We start from the raw sequence: 13,073 nt of genomic DNA, 5'->3' as shown, positions 1-13,073 counted from the left end.
GACTATACTAGGGTTATATTTCCAAAGAGCAACAATAGGGCAATAGGAACGCTGTGTGCGCGCACGCTGAGTATATGGATGCAGAAACTTCTGCACCAAATCTGCATATCTCTATGCATTTGTATTTTATTATACATTCTGGGGTGGAAAATTGCTGCAAAAAAAAAAAAAAAAAAGCTTAAAGAACTGATATGCTGTGGATTTATTTCTGCACCAAATCTACAAGGAATGGGAGGGGGGGGGATATTCATTATAGGGTATAGTCTATATAGGACCATTGTCCGCAATAGAATCATACTGCTGCATTTTATGATGATATTGCTTCACATAGTCATTGCCTGCAAGCGCCAATCACATTACAGCTCACATTTTCCAAAGGGCTTAAAAAAAAACTGAAAGCTGGAATCCGATTGGTTAATATGGGCGACTCTTCTCCAGCACTAATTTTAAGAGTCTCCACAATTATATCTTGATTGGAATACCCTAACTATATCCTTTGCCCTACACATTAATGTTCATCTACCACTCAACTTAAAATAAAAAAAAAAAAAAAAAGGTACAGAAAAATGTGACTAATCAAATTAATTTGAATGCATTCTGTTTGATCATTCCAGGGCCGTGGATACAAAAGATTTTTGTCATCACTGGCTGAATTACATAAGTACTTGTTCAGTAAAAGCTTGGACCAGCTTTACAGATGGTTTACATTTCAGACCAGTCATCTAGGTTTCTTTTTTCTCCGTTTGCCTTCAGGCATGTCATAGATTTCACTGCACAATTAATATGTAAAATATCTGGCAAATAATGTGAAATACAGATTCCAAACAAGTAGAATGATAAACCTGGAACCTAAAAAGGAATTAAAAAAAAAAAAAAAAAAAAAAATCTAAAAGACAACCCACAAAGTCTTGTATGACAAATCCAACATATCAATATTTCCGTCCTGGTGGTCTTCATCATACAAGGCTCATCACTATACGGCCAGATTCATGGGGGATTTTTATGGTTTTAAAGACAAAGTTCAAGTTTTTGTGAAAATGTATTGAATTTGTCAATGATATTTATCCAGTGAAGGGTAATAAGAATGCCTTTAGGGTAGATTAACCACATGGCATTTATTCCACAGACAAACCTACCCTAAGAACTGCATATGTTACATGCCGATTTTGAAGGGGACCAGCTGTGAATGTCGCCATCTGCATTGCAAAGTCGCATCTAAATCTGCAGCTAACACATGCAGATTTTTCTGGGGCGATACGTTCTACCACGTGTGAATAGACCCTTTCTTATTCAGTCCATTTTGTTTAATCCCTCCACAAACGGAATAAATAATGGCACGTGTAACATTAAGTCATGACAAAGCACCAAAGTAGGGACCAGAGTAACAAAGAAAATGGTTAAAATAATGCAATATTCGCAGAAAGTATATATTTTACACAGATATAGTCATAGCAGCATTCACACCATTTTCAATTTTTCACAAATTAATATGTGCATATTTGTACAATTAAAACAAAAAAGTGAGCCGGAGTATGAGATGGTATACATGGTACTTGTAAGACCATGTTCACACTGGCCATGAGACAAAGAAAAACCAAGGAAAAAAAAATTGTGAAAATTCCTTGGTTTTTATATTTGTACAATTGTATATTTTAGGAAGCTTTTTTGTATTTCATACTGATATATATACACACACACATATATCTATCTATATTAGTGTATATAATTATATATATATATATATATACACACACACACACACACACACACACACACACAAACACAAACACACTAATCCTAACATCAAGTTGTCCTTGGACTGATTTTAACAAGAGGCTCATTTCTTTTTACTACAATCAGATTTTCAATTCCCATTGTTGCTGACATACTGATTATCTTATGTATTGTTAACCTCCTAAAATTCAAGATAAAAGCTCATATGGACTGTTTTTTTGTTTGTTTTTCCTTTTACTTATCTAGTTTTAGCAGTTTTGTGATAGATAGATAGATGTATATCTCTATCATTTTCTCTATGAGTGTAAAATTATATGTAAATATATATTCTCCATCATTATGTACGGTATATGTAAAATTAAATATTTTTCATATATTTACCCATTTAATTTTACACAGAAATTATATATACAGTATATCTCTATGTATGCGTGTAAAATTATATATGTCAATATTTCTATATGAAAAATATTTACATATATTTAATTTTACACAGATTACATACAGCTCTGGCAAAAATTGAGACCACTGCAAAATTTTCAGTTTTTCAGATTTTTTGACTAAAAATTAAATTGTGTTTTTTTTCCCTTTTTCTATAGACTACTGACAACATGTCTCCAAATTTCCAAGCAATAAATTTTGTATATATTTTCTGAAAATGAGAAATGGTCAAAGTAACAAAAAATAATCCATTGTTTTCAGAACTCAAATAATACAAAGAATAAAAGTTCATAATCATTCAGAAACAACAATACTAATGTTTTAACTCCGGAAGAGTTCAGAAATCAATATTTTGTGGAATAACCATGATTTTTAATCTCAGCTTTCATGCGTCTTGGCTGCTTTCCACCAGTCTTTCACACTGCTTTTGGGTGAACTTATGCCACTCCTGGTGCAAATATTTAAGACGTTTTTCATTGTTCGGTAGCTTGTGACTATCCATCTTCCTCTTGATTACATTCCAGAGGTTTTCAATGGAGTTCAGGTCTGGAGATTGGGTTGGCCATGACAGGGTTTTGATGCGGTGGTCCTTCATCCACACATTGATTGACCTAGCTGTGAGGCATGTTGCATTGTCCTGCTGGAAAAACTAGTCCTCGGAGTTGGGGGAACATTGAATGAGCAGACGGAAGTAACTTTTTCCAGGATAACCTTGTATGTGGCTTGAATCAGATGTCCTTCACAAAGTTTAATATGCCCAATTTCTAGAGTAAATTAATTTTAAAATGAGGAGTCTACTTTTCAGCTTTGCCCAATACTTGGTCGTCTAATGGTTAGGCTGGACTCACACGAGCGTATGGCATCCGATGCGAGAGCATCGGATGCGATATGCTAATGTCCCCCGGCTCAGGCTCTGCTGCGAGCGTGAGCCGGGTGTCATGCGACTGTAACCCAATCTTGCGATCGGGTCACAGCTGTGAGGCTGAGTGCAGGCGCTGCGAAGGAGAGGGAGGGGTTAATTCTCCCATCTCCTCCACTGTCAGCCTGTGCGTAGATCGCACTGCACTGGGATAACATCAGAGTGCAGTCCGATGTATCTCTCGCATCCATTCACTTGAATGGGTGCGAGGGATACGGCTCTCGCAGACAATCGCAGCATGCTGCCGCTTTTCTCGCATCCAGAATCTGGATGCGAGAAAAGCTGACCAACAGCTCGCACTCATTGCCTAACATTGGTCAGAGTGCAATGCGAGAATTTCTCGCATTGCACTCGTCCGATTTTCACGCTCGTGTGAGCGTACCCTTAGACGGAGACCTGGAGAGGTGTACAAGCCAGTTTCTTGCAACCACTGTGAAATTTGGTGGCGGATCGATGAGGACCTGGGGATACTTCAGCAAGGCTAGAATTGGGCAGATTAAACTTTGCGAAAGACATGAATCAAGCCGCATACAAGGTTTTCCTGGAAAAACAGTTACCGTATTTTTCGGACCATAAGACGCACTTTTTCCCCCCCAAATGTTGGGGGAAAGTTGGGGGTGCGTCATATGGTCTGACTATAGTGCTGCAGCCGGGAATGAGGTGCTGCGGTGGAGCGGGTCATCGGGAGCACAAGCAGGCAGCAGCAGCGCCTGCCGTGACCACGTGGGCCCGCTCATTAGATATGCACGCCCATCTCTCAGCGCAGAAGCCGGCGAGAGGTGGGCGGGAGGACGAGCGGGGAGGCGCACATAGTAAAGAGACGGTCCGCATGATCACCCCTGGCAATTACAGCCTGGAGTGATCATGTGCGGCTGTATTCACTGCTCCCCGCACATCATTATCAGCGCGGGGTGCAGTGAATCAGTGCACTCACCCGTCCTAGTGTGTGGAGCCGGCCCCCTGCAGCACGCGATGTCTTCCTGTCTGTGCCGGTCAGCTGATCTGTGCCGGTCAGCTGATCGGCACAGACAGGAAGACATCGCGATGCAGCAGGGGAACGGCTCCACACACACACACGTGTGGTCAGCGTGCCAGAGAGGAAGATGTGATCGGTGCTGCAGGGAGTGAGGAAAAGGTGAGTATAAATGTTTATTTTTTTGCTCTGTGCTATAGGATACAGGCCATATACCAGGATGGTATATGAGCACGATAGGGGCATATAGCAGGATGGGGGAATATGGACAGGATGGGGGAATATGAACAGGATGGATGAGGGGTATATGAACAGGATGGATGGGGGGGTATATGAACAGGATGGGGGTATATGAACAGGATGGAGGTATATGAACAGGATGGAGGTATATGAACAGGATGGAGGTATATGAACAGGATGGAGGTATATGAACAGGATGGAGGTATATGAACAGGATGGAGGTATATGAACAGGATGGGAGTATATGAGCAGGATGGGAGTATATGAACAGGATGGGAGTATATGAACAGGATGGGAGTATATGAGCAGGATGGGAGTATATGAACAGGATGGGAGTATATGAACAGGATGGATGGGGGGGGTATATGAACAGGATGGGGGATATATGAACAGGATGGGATATATGAACAGGATGGGATATATGAACAGGATGGGATATATGAACAGGATGGGATATATGATCAGGATGGGATATATGATCAGGGTGGGATATATGATCAGGGTGGATGGGGGGGTATATCAATAGAATGGGAGTATATGAGCAGGATGGGGGAATATGAGCAGGATGGATGGGGGAATATGAGCAGGATGGATGGGGGAATATGAGCAGGATGGATGGGGGAATATGAGCAGGATGGATGGGGGAATATGAGCAGGATGGGGGTTTATAGCAGGATCATATACAAGGCAGGAGGATCATTACCAGGATGGGGTACCTTAGTAGAGAATTTGGGGACATTACCCCATAACAGTATCAGCAGCAGATCTCGCCCCATAACAGTGTGTCATGACCACATTTTTTTGCCTAAAGTTTTATTTTCCTATTTTCCTCCTCTAAAACCAGGGTGCGTCTTATAGTCCGGTGCGTCTTATAGTCCGAAAAATACGGTACTTCCTTCTGCTCAGACAATGTTCCCCAACTCTGAGGACCAGTTTTTCCAGCAGGACAATGCGCCACGCCACACTGCTTGGGCAATTAATGTCTAGATGAAAGAACCACCACATGAAAACCCTATAATGGCGAGCCCAATCTCCAGAACTGAACCCCATTGAAAACCTCTGGAATGTAATCAAGAGGAAGATAGATAGTCACAAGCCATCAAACGAAGAACTGCTTACATTTTTGCACCAGGAGATACATAAGGTCACCCAAAGGCAGTGCGAAAGACTGGTGGAAAGCATGCTAAAGACGCATGAAAACCGATTAAAAATCATGGTTAATCCACAATATTGAATTCTGAACTGTTCCTGAATTAACACATTATTATATAGTATATATTAATATTGTTGTTTCTAAATGATTATGAACTTGGTTTCTTTGCATTATTTGAGGTCTGAAAGCAATTTACTTTTTTGTTATTTTGATAATTTCTCATTTTCAGAAAACACAAACTTTATTGCTTGGAAATTCAGAGACACGTCAGGAGTTTATAAAATAAAACATTTACATTTTACTCAAAAATATACCTATAAAGAGAAAAACTGACAATTTTGCAGTGGTCTCTTCATTTTTGCCAGAGCTGTATATATTTCTATGTATGTGTGTAAAATCTCTCATGAGGACAGTTACTCAGATGTTCCTATTAATTTTCGTTATTCAATAAATTATTCCATTGTGTACTTAGTATACTATGGATACAATGGAATAACTTTAATAAAGAAAATTCAGCAGAACACCCGAGGGCTGGTCCTTTTCTTCTCTATGCTTGTGGGATTGCCATTCCTGGACACAGGCACCAAAATATAAAAGGTTGTGAGCGCCTCCTGAAACGTGTATGTATGTATGTATGTATGTATGGGTGTATGTATGTATGGGTGTATGTATGTATGGGTGTATGTATGTATGGGTGTATGTATGTATGGGTGTATGTATGTATGGGTGTATGTATGTATGGGTGTATGTATGTATGGGTGTATGTGTGTATGTGTGTATGTGTGTATGTATGTATGTGTGTATGTATGTATGTGTGTATGTATGTATGTGTGTGTGTATGTATGTATGTGTGTATGTATGTATGTATGTATGTATGTATGTGTGTATGTATGTATGTATGTGTTCAGCTGGGCTCACGCGATTGTATGGCATCTGATACGAGTGCATCAGATCTAAAATGCTAATGACCCTCTGCTTCTGCTCTGCTGCGAGCGTGGTCTGAGTGTCATGTACCTCATCTGATCTGGCGATCGGATCACAGCTGTGGAGGAGAGGGAGGGATTCATTTCTCCATCGTCAGCTGATGCGATTATCGCACTGCACTCGAATGTCATCCAAGTGCAGTCGACATTTCACTCGCACCCATAGACTTGTGAGTGCGAGTGACATTTCTTGCTGACAATCACAGCATGCTGTGACTTTTTGCTCATCCAGAATCTGGATGAGGGGGGGGGGGGGGGGGGGGGGGGGGGGAAAGACCATCTGCTCTTCCTCACTTAATAACATTGGTTGGAGTGCAATGTGAGACTCCCGTATTGCGCTTGTCCAATTCATACACTCATGAGAGTACTTAGAGATCAGAAAAGGTCCTGCATTCAGTTGTTGTTTGTACCATTCCTATTTATTTTATTCTGTTACGTAGCGCCATTAATCCCACAGCGCTTTAATCACATGGCGTCACTCCCTTTGTGAATTATAAGCTCTTATGGACAGGAGCCTCTGTTTCATTGTTATTTAAGGATATTTGGCCAATTTTCAGATTTTTCGTTTGGTATGTTGGAGTCAACTAATTCTTGCTAGGTTAATATATATATAATCTTATGTACTAGATTATGGACAGGTTACACAAGTTGTACCTAAATCCGATCCAGGACCAAAAAAAAAAAAAAAAGGTGTGGGACTCCCAACTGAAATTCCTTTTTAGAGACACATTATCTGGACAGAAATGCTGAAGGGCATGTAGGTAATAAATGGCACTGCAAACTGGTTTTACAGGCAGAATGGACAATGACTTTCAGGGAAAATCCATGACCACTCCTCCCATAACCAGTCAGTCAGGGATATAAATTAAGCAGATTTGCTCAGGATTTCCCCTATACATTGCAAAGAGGGAAACCTCTGGAGAAAATCTTCAGCGCAGATCAAATTCTGGGCGGATTTATAATTTATGTGGTGTGTGGATGCAATGTATTGGAACTATAAGGCTATGTTCACACGTTGCTTTTTTTTCCATGCAAATTAAAAGCTTTTTCTGGTACCAAAAAATTGAGATTACAAAAATCAGATTTTTTTTTTTTTAACTGAAATTGAAAACTGCTGCGTTTTTTTAAAGCAGCCTCATGTCAATTCTTTCACCGTTTTTTTTTCTGCTTTTATGGTGAAAGAGTAACTTTAAACATGTACTGTAGAGAAATGACAGCAAAAATGCAGCTAAAAAGCCGCAAAACTGTTTTTTGAAAGCAGATTTTTTTGCTGCAGAAAAAAACAGTGTGAACATACCCCAATACTCTGCGGAATGTGAAAAGTTTGTAGAGTAGTCACCTCAAACAGCCTTGGTCTGCAGAAATCTCAGTGACTATGAAGTCTCATTACTCTTATTGAGAATGATCCTCAAATCCAGTTGGCACGTCAAGTCTTGTGTGTGCACAACGTCTTACAATTAAGCAGATGTGCCCACTAAAAGTTGTATAGGTGCATAAACCAGCACAGGGCAGATATTGGGGACACTAGGGCCAAGTTCAGACGTCACTGATTTTGCTGGTACACAAAAAAAAAAAATTTAAATATTTTTTCAGCGTTTTTAGCCAGCTTTTAATCAGTGTTTGAGTTTTTACCATCAGTAAAAAAAAAAAAAATAAAAAATAAAATAAAAATTTGGAAGAGTCTCCTCCCAATTTCAATGTTAAAAATGGACAGTCAACAGATTACACACGGATGACAATGTGGGCGGTCAGTGATTTTTCATAGACTTTTATGGGTAATATTCATCTGTGACTCAGGTCAAAAACAGACATGCTTTTTACTGGTCCCCTTGGTCTAAAAAAAAAAAAAAAAAAACAACAGACTACAATGGATACATGCTGAAATCTGTAAAAACATGGATAGAAATCACAGAAATCATAATGTGGCCTAGAGTCTGTATTTAAAGATATGGGAGATTTCCCCCGCTTTACCTCTTCGATTAGGCCAATTTCAGGAAATTCTCGTTTTTTTGAGAGTGTGAAAAACCCCCATCCCAACCACCCAAAAAAACAAAAAAACAGTATTTATAGGAAAGGTGCAAACACTTGAGTTGGGCAAATGTAATATAGCCAGCTCAATCTGACTGTATGAATGTTGCCTGTCTTCAGCGTTTCTGCGCATTTCCTATAAATGCTGGTTTCCTCCCACACTCCGAAAATGACTCATTTAATGAAATTGCCTATTAGCCTAATCTAAGGGGAAAATTAGATTGAGACCTTCAATGGGGACAGAGACAGATGACAAATCAACAGATGTACAGTGCATACTGGCACCACAAGCAACCGGAAATCAAAGGTTTCCCTTATATACATATATAAAATATGATCTAAATATTTAGGCAATGTATATGCATAGGGTCGCATCGGGGCGTAATTTTAAGGCTTCTGGTCGTCACATGTCATGACTAATGCATAAAGAGAAGCGAGGACTGTTTGATACGGGTAACTATTGCTTTACACATTGAAATATGGAAATATTACAAAATTATATTGTGTAAGGAAATAAGTCACTTGTATCTGACTGCACATGTAGGAAATGATATTTCAAAGGTTTTGGAAATCGAGAATTGAACATTAATATTGGAGGTCAGTGATTATTTTACCTTGATATGGTGTTTATGGTCTAAAAAAAGTAAAATTTTATAATATATATATATATATATATATATATATATATATATATATATATATATATATATATATATATATATATATATATATATATATATATATATATATTATAAAATTTTACTTTTTTTAGACCATAAACACCATATCAAGGTAAAATAATCACTGACCTCCTAATATTAATATATATATACACATATGATATACACATATAATATGTATATACACATACACACACACACACAATTTTTTACATTGAGTGTAGGGAGTAAAGACGACATCTATACAGACCCTCCCAGCTCAGTAGCACAATGGGACATTGAAATACAACACTTTCTTTAGAAAATACTAAATATTTTATATAGCCATTATTATGAAAGAATCAACCTTTTAGTCCATGGACATCCAAAACAGCCTCTAAATAAAAATAGAAGTCAAGTAAACTATTAATTTAGAAATTGCATTAAAAATAAAAAAAAAAAATACACAATCGTGCCATGATATTGTGAGTGCGAACCTTTATACGACAAATAATAGAAACCAGAAACACTTTACCCTGTATATTATTTTTTACGGAAGCATAGAAATGCTGTTAACCCTTAACAGAGCAAAAACCATTCATAAAAGGCAAGCCATTTATACTACAGTAATACGTGGGAATAAATAACATCCGTGCAGCGTACAACCCTGGATTTACACCCTACAGTCACGCCTACTGTATACACTGTACATGTAACCAGGGGAGGGGGCAGCAGGCGATACCTGGCCGCTACGGATCCAGACAGACACGGAATGTATATATTTGAGAGGAAGAAGACAAAATCTTTTAAACAATTTTTTTTTATATTTGAGGGGATACATTTGACATCACAGCCACCCTGCTTTTGCCTGGGCCACACACAAACAATACAGAATAAATTACTCTTATGAAAGGCTAAATAAGGAGTGTGGGGGGGGGACGACTATCAAATGTATGTCTGCTGGGACCAATACATAAGAGCACATCCCCCTCCCAGCATTATTAGTATAGATGAGTGACCGACAATCAGAAAGTTTCATATTTAAGGAGATAGGGTCCAATGACAGAGCCCGACCCAAAATAAGGACATCTGAAGAAAAGCAACATTGATACAATGCAGCACCGAGAAACCAAATAACAGTCGGCAAATATCCGAGCACAAATCACAGGAAATATTGCTGCATTATAACCGATCATCAGGGAGGACATGGAACAATCATTAAGAAGGACCAGAAGGAGGTCTAATATTTATGTAAACATGATACAATGTTATTTGTCAAATTAGAAACAAAGGAAAGGTAAATAAAATGTAACAATGGGCGACAAGATGATATTTGTACCAATATGAAGTCATCTCCCCTACATTGGGCTGAGGCTGGACAGGGGGAGCAGGGCTTCACAATCCCCAAAACTGACACTGCACTGGGTGATACCTATATAGTTGGCATCAATTTGATTTTTTTTGGCTGGCAAATTAACACTATGTGCCAGGACGGTGAGCACTGGAGAAAACTAGAGAATGGCAGCAAGATGCCCATGTGCCAGCCTTGAGAGACGGCAGTCAGATGCCCATGGGTCAGCCCTGGCATACTGAGAGATGGCAGTCAGATGCCCATGTGGCCACCTGAAAGATGTCAGAGATGCCCATGTGCCCGCCCTGGACTCACCTCCTCGTCGTGCTGCTGGCAGTAGGACAGCCTTTCCTGGAACACGGGCAGCATGGAGTAGGCAGTGCCCTGGTAGGGCGAGGAGGTAGAGGAGGATGAGGTAGTGGCGGCGCTGGACGCCGCGGAGTTGCAGGGGGAGGCAGTGCCGCTGATGCCGCCGGCCGCCCGGCTCCCGGGGAACCTCTCGATGACGTGCTCCTTGGTGAGCCGCACTCGCTGGTGTGCCCGCACGCAGTTGTCGCACAGGTTCTCCTGGCACTCCATGCAGTGGGAGCTGGCCCCGCTCCCGTCATCGCAGGAGGAGCAGCAGCGCGGGGCAGCCTGGCAGCCGGGAGCCCGGCGGAGGAGGCTGGAGGATGAGCACGAAGCGGAGCGGGGCCGCTGTCTCCGGGCCCCGCAGCTCCCGGCCCGGCTCCCGTTACTCTGCTGCTCTTCGGCTGCTCCCACCACCGCGTCCAGCAGGTTGCTGAGGTGCAGGAAGGTGGAGGAGGGCAGGGCATCCATGCCAGCCTCAGACATCAGTACCTTGTGGTCACACACCGGGCAGTGCAGCTGCAGAGAGTCCCCGGGGCTCCGGTGCCCCTCTAGGCACTGCCTGCAGAAAGCATGGAGGCAAGGTAGGACGTGCAGCCTGCGGGGAGCGGAGCCCAGGCTGCCGCCACTGCTACTGCCGCTGCTGGAGGCTTGTGACGAGGAGGAGGACGAGCTGGACGAGGAGATGGGGGTAGAGGACACGCACATCTCCTTACACAGGGGGCACAGCTGGAAGTCGGACTCCGGGAACGAAGCCATTTACAGGGAGAGAAGCGGTCAGCCGTGCAGCATGTTCCCGGGCGCAGCACGATCGGGGCAGAGGCGGCTCAGCCGTGCAGCATGTTCCCGGGCGCAGCACGATCGGGGCAGAGGCGGCTCAGCCGTGCAGCATGTTCCCGGGCGCAGCACGATCGGGGCAGAGGCGGCTCAGCCGTGCAGCATGTTCCCGGGCGCAGCACGATCGGGGCAGAGGCGGCTCAGCCGTGCAGCATGTTCCCGGGCGCAGCACGATCGGGGCAGAGGCGGCTCAGCCGTGCAGCATGTTCCCGGGCGGAGCACGATCGGGGCAGAGGCGGCTCAGCCGTGCAGCATGTTCCCGGGCGGAGCACGATCGGGGCAGAGGCGGCTCAGCCGTGCAGCATGTTCCCGGGCGCAGCACGATCGGGGCAGAGGCGGCTCAGCCGTGCTGCGGGAGATCCAGCTCCAGAGATCGATCAGAGGCTCAGTTCCTGCGGGGACTCACGGGCAAGTTTTCCAGCAGACACACCCCCCTGTGCTAGCAGCGCTGCCTCCAGCCTAATTTATACATCCCGTCCTGTGCAGCTGATCACCTCTCTACCCCCTCCATAGTCCGTTTATGTGATGATCCTGAGTTGTGTCCGATCTGATCGTTCCGCCAATCTGATCGCTGAGGTGTAATATGTTGTTGGGGCTCCCCTCCATGTGTGGTGGTGTGGTCTCCCCGGCGTCACATGTGTCAGTGTGCAGTGGGGGGCGGGGGTGAGCACTGCTGGCTCCTAGCCGTGCACTGTGGACATCACCATCCTGCACTATGATCGCCAGAGCTGCGCTCACTTCCGCCAGAGCAGAGAGGGAGGAGGAGGGGAGGGCACCTCACAAAAACAGGAAACACTACTGCCATCTACACCACAAAGGACTGGAGCTAATCCGAGCCGCCCGCTGCCATGCTGCACAAGTGACTGAGATTGACTGATTGTCCGCAGCGCCGGCTCCTCCATCCACCGCGGCTCTGGTGCAGAGGAGCGTTCACACAATGCGGCAGTGCTGCACTAATGAGGCTGCGGCTGCTTCACAACATCTGCAACAAAATCTATTTTGGGGTCATTTTATAGCATTCACTGTGCAATAAGATTGAGCTGGGAGTACGATAACAGCGATACCAACCATATTTTTATATATTTTATTGGTAAAAAAATTCTAAACTTAGTAAAAAACAAGTTTGTTCCATTTTTCTGAGATGTGTGACTTTTTTTTTTTTTTTTTAAATCCCTTCTCAAACCATATTTTTCTCGTAACGTAACGTTCCACTCCACAGCATTTTGTAATCTTGCACCCCTTGGTGCCTTTCATGTGGCACTAAAGGGTGCTAAGCCTTGTATTCAGCCAAAAAATAAATAATTAAAAAAAACACGACGTGGGGTCTCCCCTATCTTTTGTAGCCAGCTCGGGTAAAGCAGATGGCTGAAGCCTGAAGACCACAGCTGGAAGCTTCACCTTGGCTGG

General features: G+C 42.8%; 1 protein-coding gene across 1 annotated transcript in view; it reads right to left on the bottom strand.

Annotated features, from left to right (window-relative positions):
• TRIM71 (tripartite motif containing 71) overlaps window positions 1-11,650 on the bottom strand; it is a 116,453-nt gene extending 104,803 nt beyond the window's left edge. The window contains exon 1 of the mRNA XM_075316641.1: window positions 10,797-11,650. Within this exon, the coding sequence (XP_075172756.1) occupies window positions 10,797-11,588 (792 nt within the window). The 5' untranslated portion in view covers window positions 11,589-11,650. The remainder of the gene's footprint in view (window positions 1-10,796) is intronic.
• Window positions 11,651-13,073: the final 1,423 nt, after the last annotated feature.

This window comes from Anomaloglossus baeobatrachus, chromosome 6 (assembly GCF_048569485.1).
Source record: "Anomaloglossus baeobatrachus isolate aAnoBae1 chromosome 6, aAnoBae1.hap1, whole genome shotgun sequence".
NCBI classification, from domain to species: Eukaryota; Metazoa; Chordata; class Amphibia; order Anura; family Aromobatidae; genus Anomaloglossus; species Anomaloglossus baeobatrachus.
This window is presented reverse-complemented; position numbering and strand designations above follow the sequence as displayed.